Source organism: Symphalangus syndactylus, chromosome 5 (assembly GCF_028878055.3).
Source record: "Symphalangus syndactylus isolate Jambi chromosome 5, NHGRI_mSymSyn1-v2.1_pri, whole genome shotgun sequence".
Taxonomy (NCBI): Eukaryota; Metazoa; Chordata; class Mammalia; order Primates; family Hylobatidae; genus Symphalangus; species Symphalangus syndactylus.
This window is the reverse complement of record NC_072427.2, coordinates 122268496-122287873: the sequence shown is the minus strand read 5'-3', so window position 1 is coordinate 122287873 and position 19378 is coordinate 122268496. Positions and strand designations below refer to the sequence as shown.

General features: G+C 41.5%; 1 protein-coding gene and 1 pseudogene across 6 annotated transcripts in view; both read left to right on the top strand.

Moving 5' to 3' along the window:
- Positions 1-19378, top strand: part of USP8 (ubiquitin specific peptidase 8) — a 122260-nt gene that overhangs the window by 75999 nt on the left and 26883 nt on the right. For all 6 annotated transcript variants that reach the window (XM_063639459.1, XM_063639457.1, XM_063639458.1 and 3 more), the window contains 4 exons: positions 5784-5946; positions 9027-9069; positions 11789-11933; positions 18246-18408. In XM_063639459.1, coding sequence (XP_063495529.1) covers positions 5784-5946; positions 9027-9069; positions 11789-11933; positions 18246-18408 — 514 coding nt within the window. The remainder of the gene's footprint in view (positions 1-5783; positions 5947-9026; positions 9070-11788; positions 11934-18245; positions 18409-19378) is intronic.
- Positions 13378-16473, top strand: LOC129482764 (small ribosomal subunit protein uS10-like; annotated as a pseudogene).

The window sequence follows — 19378 nt, the reverse complement described above, 5'->3', positions numbered from 1 at the left end:
CATTGTGACTAAAGATGTTCAGTCCTTTTAAATGTATTGTTTTATGGCTCGGCATATGGTCTCTTGGAGAATGTACCATGTGTACTTGCAAAGAGAATGTGGTTGTTGAATATACTGTTCTCTATATGTCATTTAGGTCAGAATGGCTGATAATGTTCAGATCTTCTTTGTCGTTACTGACTGGGGTGGGGGTTCAAGTTGTAACAATTACTGAGAGAGTCATGTTAAAATATTTAACTATCTATTTAGGACTTTAGTTCTCTCAGCTTTTGTTTCATTTATTTTGAAATTCTATTTTTAGGCACATAGTTATAGTTTCTTGATGAATTGACCTTTTTATCATTATGTCCCTCTTTACCTCTGGGAATATTCTTTTTTTTTTTTTTTTTTTTTTGAGACAGGGTCTCACTGTGTCCTGAAGGCTGGAGTGCAGTGGCATGATCTTGGCTCACTGCAACTTCCACCCCCAGGTTCAAGCAATCCTCCTACCTCAGCCTCCCCAAGTAGCTGGGACTACAGGCACACACCACCACACCTGGCTAATTTTTGTATTTTTTGGTAGAGATGGGGTTTTACCATGTTGGCCAGGCTGGTCTTGAATTCCTGACTTCAGGTGATCCGCCTGCCTTGGCCTCCCAAAGTGCTGGGATTACAGGCGTGAGCTACCACACCCCGCCTTTCATTCTTAAGGGATTTTAACTATATACAGGATTCTAGGTTGGCAGGTTTTAATTTTCCCTTTTGTCACTTCAGAGCTGCTGTTCCACTGTCTTCTGGCTTCCATTGTTTCTGATATTAAGCATTTTTTCTGCCTCATTTTCATTTTCTTGCTGGAACTCCAGCTCTACATACGATAGACTTTTTGATTTTGTCTAATGAATCCCTAAGGCTTTGTTCTTTTTATTTTGTTTCATTTTGTTTTAATCATTTTCTCTTTGTTTTTCAGATTAGATAATTTTCTTTTTTTTTTTCAAACGGAGTCTCACTCTGTCTCACCCAGGCTGGAGTGCAGTGGCACACGATCTTGGCTCACTGCAGCCTCCACCTCCTGGGTTCAAGCAATTCTTCTATCTTAGCCTCCCAAGTAGCTGGTACTACAAGTGTGTGCCACCACACCTGGCTAATTTTGTATTTTTACTAGAGATAGGGGTTCACCATGTTGGCCAGGCTGGTCTCAAACTCCTGACCTCAGGTGATCCACCTACCTTGACCTCCCAGAGTGCTGGGATTACAGACGTGAGCCACCACGCCCAGCCTGGATTGAATAATTTTTATCGCTCTTTCATCCTTTTTTTCTTTTTTTTTTTTTTTTTTTTTTGAGACAGAGTCTCGCTCTGTCGCCCAGGCTGGAGTGCAGTGGCGCAATCTTGGCTCACTGCAAGCTCCGCCTCCCGGGTTCACGCCATTCTCCTGCCTCAGCCTCTCCGAGTAGCTGGGACTACAGGCGCCCGCCACCACGCCCGGCTAATTTTTTTTTGTATTTTTAGTAGAGACGGGGTTTCACTGTGGTCTTGATCTCCTGACCTCGTGATCCGCCCGCCTCGGCCTCCCAAAGTGCTGGGATTACAAGCGTGAGCCACCGCGCCCGGCCTCATCCTTTTTTTCTTTTGAGACAAGGTCTCACTCTGTTGCCCAGGCTGAAGTGCAGTGGCATGATCCTATCTCACCGCATCCTCAAACTCCTGGGCTCAAGCAATCCCACCTCAGCCTCCTGAGTAGGTAGGACTACAGGCACACACCTCTGCTCCTGGCTAATTTTATTTTTTATAGAGATGGGGTCTTACTATGTTGCCCAGGACGGTTCTCCCTTTAAATACTGACTCTTTACTTTGTCATCTCCAATTTTCTGTTGAGTGAATTTTTTTCAGTTACGTTTCAATTCTAGAATTTCTTCCTTTTTTTTTTTTTTTTCTTGAGACAGAGTCTCTGTTGTCGAGGTTGGAGTACAGTGGCGTGATCACAGCTCCCTGCAACCTCAGCCTCCTGGCCTCAAGTGATTCCCCCACCTTCACCTCCTGAACAGCTGGAACTACAGATGCACACCACCATGCCCAGTTAGTTTTTTTGTGTTTTTTTGTAGAGACAGGGTTTCACCATGTTGCCCAAGCTGGTCTCAAGCTCTGGGCTCAAGCAGTTCTCCTACCAGGGCCTCCCAAAGTGTTAGGATTATAGGCATGAGCCACTGTGCCCAGCCCAATTCTAGAATTTCTGTGTGGTTCTTTTTTATAGCGTCTATTATTTTTTTTACAGAGATTTCCTATTTGTTCATTTATGACAAGCACATTTTCATTTATGCCCTTGAGCATAGTTATAACAGCTGCTCTAAAATCTTTATATGCTAAATGCATCATCTTGGAGTCAGTATGCAGCGCCTTTTCTCTTTTATTGTTGTCCTATTTTTCTTTTTTTTGGTACTAGTAACTTTGGACATTGTGAATGATAAAATTATAGGCTCTGCATTCTTCTTTAGTCCTCTGAATAGTTTTGTTGTTGTTGTGGTTGTTTTGTCCCAGTAGGCAGTTAACTTGGCTATACTCAAACGTTAAGTTTTCTGTCTTGCCTATGGTAGGTGGCAACTGACATTCTTTTCAATTCTTTTAAACTTAGCTGGGCTCCTTAGTATCTGCCCCAGGTATGCTTAATTCAGGTGTCAGCTGGCAATTTGGGCAAGACTATACAAAGAATTTGGAGCTCTGGTTCTCTGGGATTGGGGTTTTTGTTGGAATTTTAGCTGTTTTCAGCAGTAAGGCCTGCCTTAGGTGTGAAACCATAAAAAATCGGAATCTTACTAATGCCCTTCCTTTCTTTCAAGTGTCAACCCCCATCTACTTTCTTCCTGATTATGGCAGTTTTCCAATGCCTTCAGGTAGTTATAGGTTATCCAGAGTTTATAGTTGTCTGTGAGAGGTTCAGAACAATGGAAACTACTAAGTCATTTCCAAAATTAGAATTCTCTTTCGTACCTTTATTTTTTAAGACGAAAGGATAGCATTTTTAAAGTAGTGTGTCATGATCACCATGTTCCTATCAATATTAGTGATCATTTCAGTCAATGGAATAAATAATTCAGAAGGAATTGCTAAGCATGAAGATAGAAACTGCTTAGGCCAGGCAGGGTGGCTCATGCCTGTAATCCCAGCACTTTGGGAAGCCGAGGCAGGTGGATCACAAGGTCTGGAGTTCAAGACCAGCCTAGCCAACATAGTGAAACCCCGTCTCTACTAAAAATACAAAAATAATTAGCTGGCCGTGGTGGTGGGAGCTTGTCATCCCAGCCACTCAGGAGGCGGAGGCAAGGAGAAACCCTTGAACCTGAGATGCAGAGGTTTCAGTGAGCCGAGCTCCCGCCACTGCACTCCAGCCTGGGTGACAGTGTGAGACTCTGTCTCAAAAAACAAAACAAAACAAAAATTAACTGCTTAATGGCTGGGCGTGGTGGCTCACCCCTGTAATCCCAGCACTTTGGGAGGCCGATGACAGTGGATCACCTTAGGCCAAGAGTTTGAGACCAGCCTGGCCAACATGGTGAGACCCCATTTCTACTAAAAATGCAAAAATTAGCTGGGCACAGTGGCATGCGCCTGTAATCCCAGCTACTCAGGAGGCTGAGGCAGGAGAGTTGCTTGAACCTGGAAGGCGGAGGTTGCAGTGAGCTGAGATCATGCCTCTGCACTCCCGCCTGGACAGCAGAGCGAGACTCTGTGAAAAAAAGAAAAAGAAAAGAAAAGAAATTAACTGCTCAAATATTTGGAGGAGAAGCACTGTTTTCCTTATATTTCTTCCACTTGAGGAATAGCACAGCTTTGTGTGACATGCTAATTTCTTCTCCAAGAGCTAAAGATGTAATTCTTGCTAAGTGCATGAATGATCTTATTGATAAATGGCACGTTTCTGGTCACTACTAACATGATGTTGAAAATGTGTGGTACGAAATAATTTTGAGTTCAGAGTCATTTTTAAAGTAAACTTAAAATTTTAAATATGTGAAGCTGGCACAATTATTTGAATAGTCACCATTTCTATTGTATAGTTTTATCTGTTTATTTAGAAATTTTTCATTTTGGGATATTCACTCAAAAGAGCATATAAGGCCAGGTGCGGTGGCTCACACCTGTAATCTCAGCCCTTTGGGAGGCCGAGGCGGGTGGATCACCTGAGGTCAGGAGTTCGAGACCAACCTGGTCAACATAGTGAAAACCCCGTCTCTACTAAAAACACAAAAATTAGGTGGGTATTGTGGCACACACCTGTAGTCCCAGCTACTTGGGAGGTTGAGGCAGGAGAATCGCTTGAACCCAGGAGGCAGAGGTTGCAGTGAGCCGACATCATGTGACTGTACCCCAGCCTGGGTGACAGAGTCAGACTCTGTCTCAAAAAAGGAAAAAAAAAAAACAGCCAGCCACAGTGGCTCACACCTGTAATCCCAGCACTTTGGGAGGCCAAGGCAGGTGGGTCACCTGAGGTTAGGAGTTTGAGACAAGCCTGGCCACATGGTGAAACCCTGTCTCTACTAAAAATACACAAATTAGCCAGGCATGATGGTGTGTGCCTGTAGTCCCAGCTACTCAGGAGGCTGAGTCAGGAGAATTACTTGAACCTGGGAGATGGAGCTTGCAGTGAACCGAGATTGTGCCAATGCACTCCAGCCTGGGGGACAGAGCGAGACTCTGTCTCAAAAAAAAAAAAAGGAAAAAAGCATATAAAATGTAAAGATACAATAAAGAGAATAATAAAATGGAAACTATTGATTTATCTTTTACTAATTATTGCCCCTAGTCAATTATTTATTTTTTTCCTTTACGTCTGTTCTATCTTCTCTCTGTCTTTAAATTTGAAGCTCACAGGCATTGCCGAACATTGATAATTAGGGCAAACGAGATTGCAGGTCTATGATAACGTACAGTCTGTCCTGGCAATAATAACAAACATTGCCATTCATTCTTTTTTTATTTATTTAGGGATGGAGTCTCACTCTGTTACGTAGGCTGGAGTGCAGTCACGTGATCTCGGCTCACTGCATCCTCCGCCTTCCCAGTTCAAGGGATTCTCCTGCCTCAGCCTCCCAAGTAGCTGGGATTACAGACATGCACCACCACGCCCAGCTAATTTTGTATTTTTAGTAGAGATAGGATTTCACCGTGTTGGTCAGGCTGGTCTCGAACTCCTGACCTCACATGATCCGCCTGCCTTGGCCTCCCAAAGTCCTGCATTACAGATGTGAGCCACTGCACCCAGCCACCTATAATTTAGTAGGAAAGTTCTAAATTCCTCAGATATCTGCTAACTGTAGTTCAGATAGCTGTTTAAGTGCCAACAAGTTGGAAATTTCAGTGAAGTCATCCTTTAAAAAAATGTAACTTGGGACCTTGGTAAGACTTTCCACAGCTTTTTGAATGCTCGTTTTTACATTTTTATTCTAAATTATAAACATAAGTGTGATATTTGGGCTGTTTCTTTTGCAGAAAGAATTAGGATTTTTCCTTTGAAAAGCAGATTGCAGCAGATTTGAATCAATATAAAAAGCTGAAATTAGTAGGAGAGAAAGAGCAAAAAGCACTAAATAACTTCAACTTGAGAACATAGTTTCTTTTTAATAGTTCTGGGCAATTTGAAGTAAATCTACAGATGGCCTCAGGCGGCAAATGTGTGAATTGTGGTGGAGGGAGAAAGCATATAGCCATGAAATACCTCAAGGCAGGATACTAATTTTACAGAACTGAAACTACTTTAATTTCCACGATTAATGCCAATAAAAGACAATCTTGACTTATTTTTTCAACTAGATATGAAGAAGCTGAAGTCCGGAAAAAACTTGAGGAAAAAGATAGGCAGGAGGAAGCACAGCGGCTACAACAAAAACGGCAGGAAACAGGAAGAGAGGATGGTGGCACATTGGCTAAAGGTTCTTTGGAGAATGTATTGGATTCCAAAGACAAAACCCAAAAGGTATTTCAAATTTAATGTGTGAGTTAAAAGACCGTTTCTGCTTGTTAGATGATTTGCTTAAAAAGAGTTGAGATACCACTATAAAGTTCTTTTAGGCAACAAGGATGTAATTTAATGTTTTAATTAGAAATTTATTTAAGGCTAGGCACGGTGGCTCACGCCTGTAATCCCAGCACTTTGGGAGGCCAAGGTGGGCAGATCACTTGAGGCCAGGAGCTCGAAACCAGCCTGGCCAACGTAGTGAAACCCCGACTCTACTAAAAATAGAAAAGTTAGCTGGATGTGGTGGCACGTGCCTGTAGTCCCAGCTACTCGAGAGGCTGAAGTGGGAGAATTGCTTGAACCCAGGAGGCAGAGGCTGCAGTGAGCTGAGATCATACCACTCCACTCCAGCCTGGGCAACAGAGCAACACTGTCTCAAAAAAAAAGAAAAGAATTTGAATTAAATATTCTAGCCTCAGTTGACTTCAGATTTTTCTATGAATTTCTATGGCAATATTTTCTATGCATTAATTCGTTTTTTAGCAGACATTATAAACTTAATTAGAGCAATAGAAAAATCATTTGAGCTGAGCTGTGATTTATTATATCTGCATTCTGGTCCTATGTCAAAACTTTTTTAACCACTCTGGGACTCAATTTTCTTGTTGCCCAAATTATAGTCTTGAAATAGACGATTTTTAAGTTGCTTCTTTCTAATCATGTAATTTACATTAAAAGGTTTAGTATACTACTTTGGTACCAAGCCTTTTATCTGTTTCTGAGGTCTCATTCTTTTTCCTTTGCTTTCTCCTTCTTTTTCTCCCCCAGTTTTCCTTTTTTTTTTTTTTTTTTTTTTTTTTTTGAGACAGAGTCTCGTTCTTGTCGCCCAGGCTGGAATGCAATGGCGTGATCTCAGCCCATTGCAACCTCCGCCTCCCAGGTTCCAGTGATTGTCCTGCCTCAGCTTCCCAAGTAGCTGGGATTACAGGCACCCACCACCACACCTGGCTAATTTTTGTATTTTTAGTAGAGATGGGGTTTCACCATGTTGGCCAGGCTGGTCTCGAACTCCTGACCTCCAGTGATCTGCCTGCCTCAGCCTTCCAAAGTGCTGGAATTACAGGCATGAGCTACTGCGCCTGGCTCTTCTTTTTTTTTTTTGAGACGGAGTTTCACTCTATTGCTCAGGCTGGAATGCAGTGGTGCGATCTCAGCTCGCTGCAACCTCTGCTTCCCGAGTTCAACTAATTCTCCTAGGCTTCAGCCTTCTGAGTAGCTGGGATTACAGGCACCCACCACCATGCCCAGCTAATTTTCGTATTTTTAGTAGAGATGGGGTTTCACCACATTGGCCAGGCTGTTCTTGAACTCCTGACCTCAAGCGATCTACCCACCTTGGCCTCCCAAAGTGTTGGGATTACAGGAGTGAGCCACCATGCCTGGCTTCTCTCCCATTTTTTCACATCTATTTAGTGACTACTTGTGGTCTTTTCAGCTACATCATCTCTTTGCTAAAAGCCATTAGTGACTTAGTCTGTAGCTGCCAGCTATCACTGTACCTCCCTTCCTTTACCTCCTCAGAAACTATTCTTCCTAAAATATAAGTTGAAATCCATGGGAAAATTTCTGCTTTGATTTTTTTCTTAGGCATTTTGTAGCTTTCAGTTATCATTCCGTGTGGATCATCATCCCTTTCATTAAAAAGTCATTGTTGGCTGGGTGTGGTGGCTCACACCTGTAATCCCAGCACTTTGGGAGGCCAAGGTGGGCAGGTCCTTTGAGTCCAGGAATTTGAGACCAGCCTGGGCAACATGGAAAAACCCCGTCTCTACAAACTTTTTTTTTTTTTTGAGATGGAGTTTCACTCTTGTTGCCCAGGCTGGAGTGCAGTGGCGTGATCTCAGCTCACTGCAACCTCCACCTCCCGGGTTGAAGCAATTCTCCTCCCTCAGCCTTCCAAGTAACTGGAATTATAGGCATGCACCACCACGCCCGGCTAATTTTATATTTTTAGTAGAGACAAGGTTTCTCCATGTTGATCAGGCTGGTCTTGAACTTCCAACCTCAGGTGACCCGCCCACCTTGGCCTCCCAAAGTGCTGGGATTAGAGGCGTGAGCCACCATGCCTGGCCTCTACAAACATTTTTTTAAAAATTAGCCAGTCATGATAGTGCACACCTGTAGTCCCAGCTACTCAGGAGGCCGAGGTGGGAGGATCACTTGAGCCCAGGAAGTTCAGGCTGCGGTGATCATGCAACTGCACTCCAGCTTGAGTGTTAAGAGTAAGACCCTATCTCAAAAAAAAAAAAAAAAAGTCTAAGTGGGTCCTTTGTTTCCCCATCTATAAAATGAGTTAGTACCATACAGGATTATCCCATGTTGTCTTGGTTAAAAAATATAAACTACATAGGCCGGGCACAGTGGCTCACGCCTATAATCCCAGCACTTTGGGAGGCTGAGGCAGGCGGATCACAAGGTCAAGAGATCAAGACCAGCCTGGCCAACATAGCAAAACCCCATCTCTACTAAAAATACAAAAATTAGCTGGGCGTAGTAGCACGTGCCTGTAATCCCAGCTACTCGGGAGGCTGAGGCAGGAGAATTGCTTGAACCTGGGAGGCAGAGGTTGCAGTGTGCCAAGATCGCGCCATTGCAATCCAGCCTGGCAACGGAGCGAGACTCCGTCTCAAAAAAAAAAAAAAAAAATGTAAACTACATAAGCAATGCTTTGTATTAGTTCATTTTGCTTTAATTATGTGGTGGAGGATACTGAATGGGATAGCCAGAATTTTAGTTTGATTGTAAGAAGTACTTTCTAATCAAATTAAATACAAAATTTCTGTAGCAGTTTGTGCTGTTAAATTATATTTGGTCTTTAATTGAAGTAAATTTTGAGGAAATGTTCTATGATTCTGAAAGGTTGCTAGTTATTTTAGCTGTTGTCTACTGCCAAAGAAACCTTTTTATATCATTATAAAAGGCCAGTACTCTGCACACTTCATTTCCTAGAGTTTCCATTTAAGAGAAGTAAATGAAGTATTAAAGTTGAATTTTTTGTGTCTATGAAAGTTGAAACTTTTTTTTTCTCTATGCAATAGAGCAATGGTGAAAAGAATGAAAAATGTGAGACCAAAGAGAAAGGTAAGTATGTACAGAAAGAGGAAGTTGTTTTAGGTTCTGAGATCTTTTAATCAGAATAAGCATCAGGTTTTATACGATGAGATTCTTAGCATTGTTGTCTAATCTCTATGTAAGCTTTATCATTTTTCCTAGTCTGTACAATTATATTGAAAATGTCTGAGGTTATTTTTATGTATTTATCATGGGGGATATTTTATGAATAATTTTAACCTTACAAGTTAAACTGGTAATATGCAGTTGAAAAATGTCAAAACCAAAGCTTGTACTTGTTTTCTTTTCAAGATGCAGTTTAGTAATAATGGTTAAGAACATGGACTCTCAGAAGTCAAACTGCCTGAGTTTGAATACTGGTTCCTTCTCTCCCTTTCTGCCTGGTTTTCAGAATGTTGCTTAGACATTCTACCTTTGTTTCCCTGTCTGTAAAGTGAAGATAATAATAGTACTTATTTCATAGGGTTGTTGTCAGGGTTGAATGAGCTAATATATGTAAATTCTTAGAATACATGGGAAACTTTAAGTAGGACTTGTTATCATTTATGACTAGGTTGTAGATTTAATTTTTTCTCCCCACATCCATCCTGTGGTCAAAGACTAAATTATTTAAGAGTCATTTACTTCCCCCATAAAAAAAAAATCCAGGCCAGGCGCAGTGGCTCATGGCTGTAATCCCAGCACTTTGGGAGGCTCAGGCAGGAGGATCGCTTGAGCCCAGGAGTTCAAGACCAGCCTAGGTAACATGGTGAAACCCCTGTCTCTACAAAAAATACAAAAATTAGCTGGGTATGCTGGTGGACATCTGTAGTCCCATCTACTCAAGAGGTTGAGGTGGGAGAATTGCTTGAGCCCGGGAGGTTGAGGCCACAGTGAGCCATGATCACACCACTGTACTGCAGCGTATGACAGTGAGACCCTGTCTCAAATCCAAACCAGTAATATGGAAATTATCCATAGGTGGTGTTGATGCTCTAGTGACAAATATGTGACCTAAACAAGACTTTGGAAATTCTCTTCATCTACTGGAGACATTTTCCTCTCTCAGAAAAGGTTTACCTTGTCTACAGCCATACCACCTAATGCACCCAATCTCCGGAGCTAAGCAGGGTCAGGCCTGGTTAGTACTTGGATCAGAGAAAAGGTTGAACTTAAACATAATTATAGGTAACAGTAAAATAAATTCTCTACTTAAAATATTGCCATACAACAATTATAAAAATAAACTGAGTGTGCTATAAGTACTTCCCTAAAAGCTATTACTGATTCATTCCAAGATTAGTTTTTATGCATTTGTTCCTTTGTATGTCATCCTGCTTAAATGTTGTCCTCAGTGGTTTGTTATCAACTTTTTTGGTCTGTTTTGTTAGCATACACTTGATGGCTAGAGATGGAAGGAGGACGATTATTAGCAGCTATAGGTCTTTTAGCATAGGAGCTACTGAGACTACTTTTCTCACAGCTCACTGCTGAAACAGCTTTTTATATAATCTCAACTCTCTGGTACTGCCTTTTAATCTTTCACTTCAGTAGAGCTAAGGAAACATAGTAACATAGGGAATATTTATTTTGACAGATTGCTGCCCTCCCCCAAAAGTAAATAAATTAAATATTGCATTAGCTTTACTTAGTTTCCTTTTTCTTAGCCTTCTTACAAAATAAAATAATCTTTTTTCCTTCTGGCTGGGAGCTAACAAATGAACAACATCAAGTAGAATGAGAATTGGCAAATTTTTCTTAAAGGGATAGATAGATGGTAAACATTTTAGGCTTGGGGAACCTTATGGGCTTGGAGAGCCCTGTGGTCTCTGACACAACTATAGATCTCTGCTGTTGCAGTATGAAAAAATGTGTAAACAAACTAGTGTGGCAGTGATCCAGTAAAAACAGATGGCCATAGTTTTTCAACCTCTGATGTAGAATAGCAAGCTTTTGACTTGTTATTCTAAGAATACTTGGATATCTAAGTTTTTCAAATAGCTACCGTAAGACTGCCATCAGAGACCTTTTGAATTTAGAACTTTTCCAGAATTTTAGAACCATAGATGTTTCTTTCTTCCAGTTAGCATTTTTCTAATGTCTTAATTTTTGAAAACATACTATTTTCCTAAGACACATATATTAATGTTCTTTATTTTATATTGGTAACAGAGTCAATACCAGGTGTAGCTGTAAACTCAACAGAAAGTTTTGATTTTTAAGTCTTTGTAAACAGAGCATTGAACTGGTTTATTGATAAATGTTAAAAACACAAGGCCAGGTATGTGGTGGCTCATGCCTGTAATCCCAACACTTTGGGAGGCCAAGGTGGGCAGATCACTTGAGGTCAGGAGTTCCAGACCAGCCTAGTCAACATGGTGAAACCCCATCTCTACTAAAAATACAAAAATTAGCCAGGCATGGTAACAGCCTGTGTTCTCAGCTATTTGGGAGGCTGAGACAGGAGAATCACTTGAACTTGGGAGGTGGAGGTTGCAGTGAGCTGAGATCGTGCCACTGCACTCCAGCCTGGGTTACAGAACGAGACCCTGTCTCAAGAAAAAAAACAAATTATATTTAATGTTAGTTTCCAAGATAATAAATGGTATGATGGAGTAATAAATATGTGGCATCCATATATATTCAGTATACTTTGCTCTTCTAGAAAAAGCTGTTTGTCCTATGTTTTGTGATGTCAGCAGATCTTGTGCCGTTTCTTGTCACTTATACTGTCTCTCTCAATTCCAAGGAGCAATCACAGCAAAGGAACTATACACAATGATGACGGATAAAAACATCAGCTTGATTATAATGGATGCTCGAAGAATGCAGGATTATCAGGATTCCTGTATTTTACATTCTCTCAGTGTTCCTGAAGAAGCCATCAGTCCAGGGTGGGTTATTGTGTAGTAAAGTAGTAAACTGTGTAGTAAGTAGTAAACTGTGGACCTTAGTAAATGTTACTACTTAGCATCCAAGCTAAATATGATAAAGTAGTCTTTTCCTCGTAACCTTTTAAATCTTTGTCTCTTTTTGTGTGTGTGGGTGGTGGGGGAGGGGAGGGGGAGGTACATTTTAGGAGCAGAGGTTTAATAGGCAAAAGAAAGAGAAAGAAGAACAGCTCTCTCACTTTTGAGAGTGAGGGGTGCCCAAGTGGGATTTCCCTAAATCTTTGCTTCTTAAAGACACCCTTGACCCTTTTTGAAGGTTGAAGTTACGGATTTGCTAACTTTTGATTTGGCTGTTTTCTCCTATTTGTGGTATTTAGAATCTTATCAAAAAAGAAATGAAGTTGCCTTTTCCCTCTCTCCCCAGGTGTTTGTTAACTGATTTTTCCTATTATTTTCTGTTTATAAGCATGTGAATCGTATGTGCCAAATTGATTAAAATTGTGAACTAGTTGAATTGTTTTACATACTGAAATTCCCTGTATTTTCTGTGATACATGCTATACAAATACTTTGTGTGTGTGTGTGTGCTTTAGAGTATAGTCTCTGATGCCAGACCCTATTCAAATAACTGTCACTTACTAGTTGCATTATTACTAGGTAGTGACCTAACATTTCTAAGCTCATGTTTCCATCTGTAAAATGGGGATAATAGTGGAACATATCTTACAGATGTTTCAGGAGATTTAAGTGAGAAACATTGTATACACACACACACTTTAGCACAGGTCCTGGCACAAGTAAGGACTTAATTTAAAATTTTTTCTTTCTCTTTTGGTAAGTAGGCCTTTAACCTATGAAATAATTTAAAGTGACTTGCATGGGTATATTGTATATTGGAAATCATGGCATAGTGGCAGAGCTAAACCTCCAGATAAAGGGCTATTTTCACTATTTTGAGCATTCTTATATAGATCCTATTACCTCTCTTGGTCTTGGTCTAAAATTATATATTTTTTAAATTAGGTAATAAAATCTGTATAGTTCTTGGCATATTGCAGATGCTTGATAAATGTTTGACCTGCAGCGTAGAGTGCTTTGTAAATAAGCTATTTAAAAATTAGAGCTCTTAAACTGGGCGCAGTGGCTCACACCTGTAATCCCAGCACTTGGGGAAGCCGAGGCAGGCGGATCACTTGAGGTCCGGAGTTCCAGACCAGCCTGGCCAACATGGTGAAACCCCATCTTTACTAAAAATACTTCAGCCAGGTGAGGTGGCGCATGCCTATAATCCCAGCTACTCGGGAGGCTGAGGCTGGAGAGTGGCATGAACCCAGGAGGCGGAGGTTGCAGTGAGCTGAGATCACGCCACTGCACTCCAGCCTGGGCTACAGAGGGAGACTCCGTCTCAAAAAAAAAAAAAAAAAAAAATTAGAGCTCTTTGAGGAAGATGCCGTCGAAGGTAGTGTTGAGCTGTGGTCAGCCCGCTCCTGCTCCTGCTGTACTACTGTTGCTCTCACGGAGGAACCGGTCGGTCAGGAAGCCGCACAGCAGCCGTGGCTTTTAAAGATACTGGAAAGGGCTGGGTGCGGTGGCTCACGCTTATAATCCCAGCACTTTGGGAGGCCGAGGCGGGCGGATCACGAGGTCAGGAGATCGAGAACACGGTGAAACCCCGTCTCTACTAAACATACAAAAAAAAAATTAGCCGGGCGTGGTGGCGGGCACTTGTAGTCCCAGCTACTCGGAGATGCTGGAGCAGGAGAATAGCGTGAACCCGGGAGGCGGAGCTTGCAGTGAGCCGAGATTGCGCCACTGCACTCCAGCCTGGGTGACAGAGCGAGACTCCGTCTCAAAAAAAAAAAAAAAAAAAAAGATACTGGAAAAACACCCGTGGAGCCGGAGATAGCGATTCACTGAATTCGAATCACTCTGTATGAGCCACAGCATAAAATCCCTGGAGAAGGTGTGTGCTGACTTGATCAGAGGAGCAAAGAAAAAGAATCTCAAAGTGAAAGGACCAGTTCAGATGCCTACTAAGACTTTGAGAATCACTACAAGAAAACCTCCTTTTGGTGACGGTTCTAAGACATGGGATCATTTCCAGATGAGAATCCACAAACAACTCATTGACTTGCACATCCTTTCCGAGATTGTTAAGAAGATTACTTCCATCAGTATTGAGCCAGGAGTTGAGGTGGAAATCACCATTGGAGATGCTTAAGTCAACTATTTTAATAAATTGATTACTGGTTGTTAAAAAAATATGTATTAGAGTGCTCAGTCTAATTAAACATGTGAATATATTCCCAGGATTTGAACAGACGAAGTTATAATTAGTCTTGGGTAGTCTAATCTGTATTAATAGAGAGCTGGTGGTCTTTATTACTGAGTTTACATGGAAGTTTCCCAAAATGTGAGATTTGGACTCCTATGAAACTCAAGATGATTTTAGGTTGAAGATGAAAGAACAATGAAATGCATCTGAGAAAATTCTCTTTTAATTTATGTTACAGTCCTTTTGAGTTAGTTTAAAGGAGTTTCAGTTTGGTGCTAGTATATCTTTTAAATACTTGCTAATCTCTCTTAACTGAAGGGAACAGTCTCAGAGCTTTCTGTAGGTAACAGTACCTACAACTAGCTGATAGTGACTACTGTATTTTTTCATTATCTATTTTTATGTATTTATTTTTGAGACAGGGTCTCACTCTGTGCCTGGGTTGGAGTGCAGTGGCATGATTACAGCTCACCACAGCCTTGACCTCCTGGGCTTAGGTGATCCTCTCACCTCAGCCTCCTGGGTAGCTGGGACTACAGGCACACGCCACCATGCCCAGCTGAGTTTTGTATTTTTTTGTAGAAATTGGGTTTTGCCACATTGCCCAGACAGGTCTCAAACTCCTAGGCTCAAACGATCCTCCCACCGTAGCCTCCCAGAGTGCTGGGATTATAGATGTGAGCCATTGCACCCGGCCTATCTGTTCTTAAAATTTTAAGCTTTTTATTTTATTGTATTTATTTTAATTTTTTTAATTTTTATTTTATTTATTTTTATTTATTTACTTATTTTTGAGACAGAGTCTTGCTCTGTCGCCCAGGCTGGAGTGCAATGGTGCAATCTCGGCCAACTGCAGCCTCCACCTCCCGGGTTCAAGAGATTTCTTCTGCCTCAGCCCCGAGTAGCTGGGATTACAGGCACGTGCCACCTTGCCCAGCTAATTTTTTAATTTTTAAACTTTTATTTTAGGTTTGGTGGTACATGTGAAGGTTTGTTACATAGGTAAACGTGTCACGGGGGTTTGTTGTACATACATATTTTATCACCAGGGTATTAAGCTCAGTACCCAATAGTTACCTTTTCTGCTCTTCTCCCTCCTCTTACACTCCCCCCTCAAGTAGACCCCGATGTCTGTTGTTTCTTTTTTTGTGTTCATAAGTTCTTACCATTTAGCTCCCATATTCTTAAGTTTTAATATATTATAGTATATATACCGAAGTACTCCTGTCCTAAGTGTCTAGCCCAATGAATTTTCATTAACTGAATGTACCCACTTAATTAGCATCCAGACCAAGAAACACAACGTTATCATCCCTCCTGAACCCGATATGCCCCCTGTAAGTTACTACCCGTATCTCACTGCCCAAGGAAACCACCAACTTCTAACAGAATATATTCTTTTTGTCTGCTTTTGTACTTTATATAAATGAAATTTACAATATGTAATCTTTTATACCTGTCTTCTGTACTCAACCTATGTTTGTGACAGTCATCTCTGTTATTGTGTGTAGTTGTAGTTTGTTCATTCTCATTGCCGTAAGATGTTCTGTTGTGTGAATATACCACAATTTACTTAAATATTTTATTTATCTTCAGACATACCTTTTACTTATTGGATATGATGCTGTTTTTTCATGTATTTTGGGCTATACAATTTCCTATTAAATTTATTTTAAAAATTATTTTTAATTAAATTAATTAAATTTAATAAAAGACAAGTAGAGCAGAGTTGGAGCAAATTGTGAAGATGGTACATAAAAGACAGAAGTTTGAGAAATGTTGGCTGATACTGTCGTTTCCCAAAGTGTTTTCTGTAGAATACTAATCCTGAAAACAGTATTTAGGTAAATACACCCCTAGGGTTGGAAATAGTCTTTAAGAATAACACATTTTATTTTTTTTCCTTCTTTATTGACCAAGCATCCTTCTGATCTGTGTACATCAGGAGAAGATATTATTAGACAATATATTTCTTCTGCTTCTTTACTTCCTAGAAGATACAGTAACCAACATTATTATATAGGAACTGGATTTTAAAATTAAAATGATCTTATTTGGTTTTACTTGTGGATAAAAGTTTTACCAGTCCGGCCCAGCTTGCCAGTATCGTCAGTTAAATATTGAAATGCCACTATATACTAAGTGCTTTGCTAAGAATAATATGGAGCTCCTTACCCAGAGGTGTAAATCTGTATTATTCACTCATTCAATTATTAAATCAAATTTTTTTTTTTTGAGACAGAGTCTCACTCCATTGCCCAGGCTGGAGTGCAGTGGCGTGATCTCGGCTCACTGCAACCTCCATCTCCCGGGTTCAAGCTATTCTCCTGCCTCAGCCTCCTGAGTAGCTGAGACTCCAGTCATGCACCACCACTTCCAGCTAATTTTTGTATTTTTAGTTAGAGACAGGGTTTCGCCATGTTGGCCAGGCTGGTCTCGAACTCCTGACCTCAGGGGATCAGCCAGCGTTGGCCTCCCAAAGGGCTGGGATTACAGGTGTGAGCCACCGCATCCAGCTGATTAAACCAATATTCACTGAACACTTTCTATGGGCTGGGTTACTATGTTCTAAGTGCTGGGCTACTATGTTCTAAGTGCTGGGCTAAGCCATTCAACAAACAAAAAATTGTCTTTGGAGCTTTTCACAGAGAGGTGAGATAGGTAAGACGTACAATAAAAGCTTGAAATGATTAGTTTGTCTTACGTTGAGTGCCTTGGAAATGGGAATGTCATGTGTGCGTGTGCATGTGTGTGTGTTTAGAAAGGCCTCACAGAGAAGTTATTAGCAAATCTTGAAGAAATAAGGGAAATGAGTGATGCAGCTATCTGAGGGAAGCAGATTCCAGACAGGGAAAAAGCAAGAGCAGAGGCCCTTAGGGAAGAGCATGCCTGGATGAACCAGGAATAACAAGGAAGCCAGTGGCTGGAGCGAGTAAAGGGGGCCAGTAGTTAGAGATGAGGACTTTTGAGGCTTGGGGGTGTATGTCTGTGGCAGGCCATTGTAAAGACTTTAGCCTTTTTTTTTTTTTTTTTTTTTTTGAGACAGAGTCTTGCTTTGTCGCCCAGGCTGGAGTGCAGTGGCATGATACTGGCTCACTGCAACCTCCGCCTCTCAGGTTCAAGCAATTCTCCTGCCTCAGCCTCCTCAGTAGCTGGGATTACAGGTGCCTGCCACCATGCCCGGCAAATTTTTGTATTTAGTAGAGACGGGGTTTTACCATGTTGGCCAGGCTGGTCTTGAACTCCTGACCTCAGGTGATCCACCAGCCTCGGCCTCCCAAAGTGCTGGGATTACAGGCATGAGCCACCACGCCCAGCCGGACTTTAGCTTTTATGTGAGCAAACGATGATGTGAACATTGTGCTTTAATGTAGAGTTGGTGTTATTCACAGTTGACGGTTTTAACAGGCAGCATAGCAAAGAACATGTACATGAGCCAGATTGCCTGAATTTTAATTCTGGCTCCACTTACCTTGAGCGAGTCACTTAACCTGTTCATGCCTCAGTTTCCCCAAAATAGAAATAATAATGTTCGTCTTACAGGATTGTTGTGAAGACTCAATGAGTTCAATGAGAATAAAGCATTTAGAATGGTATCTGGCACATGGTAAATGCTATATGTGTTTGTTGAATAAACATCCTGGTATATGGTGGACTATTAATATAAGAGAACTGAAATATGAATAATATTACCCAGGTGATTCCCTAGTTTATATTGGGCTGAAAGAGGAGCTCAGATAATTTTGTCTGTTTTCAGTTTTGCTCCCCCCCTCCCGACTTTCTTTTAAAAGGTCAGAATGAAAAGAATTCAGTCGTCTTTTAGTCTCTAATAACTACTAAAACTATGTTTCCAATATTATACAGTAGTGAAGGGGTTAAACATATTAGGCTGTTTAATTTATAACCTCACCTTAGAAACGAATCTACTTAAAATTTGCTATGGTGTGGTAAAGACTGTGGAACAAAATTGAGTGTCTTCTGTTAGTATATTAGGACCTCTTGTTGACTTTTGCCCCAATTTAAATGTTAATACATTTCAGAGTCACTGCTAGTTGGATTGAAGCACACCTCCCAGATGATTCTAAAGACACATGGAAGAAGAGGGGGAATGTGGAGTATGTGGTACTTCTTGACTGGTTTAGTTCTGCCAAAGATTTACAGATTGGAACAACTCTCCGGAGTCTGAAAGATGCACTTTTCAAGGTTTGCAAGTTTCATTGTTTATTGTAATTGCAGGGCACCTCTGGTTGTTAGAAAGGCATGTTAACTAGTTGTTTATCTTAAATACTAAAAGATTCATCATGCCTTTTTCTTTTTTTTTTTTTTTGAGACTGAGTCTCACTCTGTTGCCCAAGCTGGAGTACAGTGGCGTGATCTCAGCTCACTGCAACCTCCACCTCCCAGGTTCAGGCGATTCTCCTGCCTCAGCCTCCTGAGTAGCTGGGACTACAGGCGTGAGCCACCACACCAGGCTAATTTTTGTATTTTTAGAAGAGAGGGGGTTTCACCATGTTGGCCAGGCTGGTCTCAAACTCCTGACCTCAGGTGATCCACCTGCCTTGGCCTCCCAAAGTGCTGGGATTACAGGCTTGAGCAGCTGCGCCCAGCCCATCATGCTTTCATTGTAGAATTTTTTATAAATTCAGATTTAAAAGATTTGTTTTGGCTGGGCGTGGTAAAATTAAAACTTAGGTGGGAAAAGATCTTATAAGATTTCAAGACGGCTGGGCGTGGTGGCTCACGCCTGTAATCCCAGCACTTTGGGAGGCCGAGGTGGGTGGATCACAAGGTCAGGAGATGGAGACCATCCTGGCTAACACGGTGAAACCCCATCTCTACTAAAAAATACAAAAAAATTAGCCGGGTGCGGTGGCAGGGGCCTGTAGTCCCAGCTACTCGGGAGGCTGAGGCAGGAGAATGGCAGGAACCCGGGAGGCGGAGTTTGCAGTGAGCAGAGATCACGCCACTCCACTCCAGCCTGGGAGACAGAGCGAGACTCTGTCTCAAAAAAATAGATTACAAGGCAGGGCCAGGCGTGGTGGCTCACGCCTGTAATCCCAGCACTTTGGGAAGCTGAGGCCGGCAGATCACCTGAGGTCAGGAGTTCAAGACCAGCTTGACCAACTTGGAGAAACCTCGTCTCTACTAAAAACAAAAATTTAGTCGGGCGTGG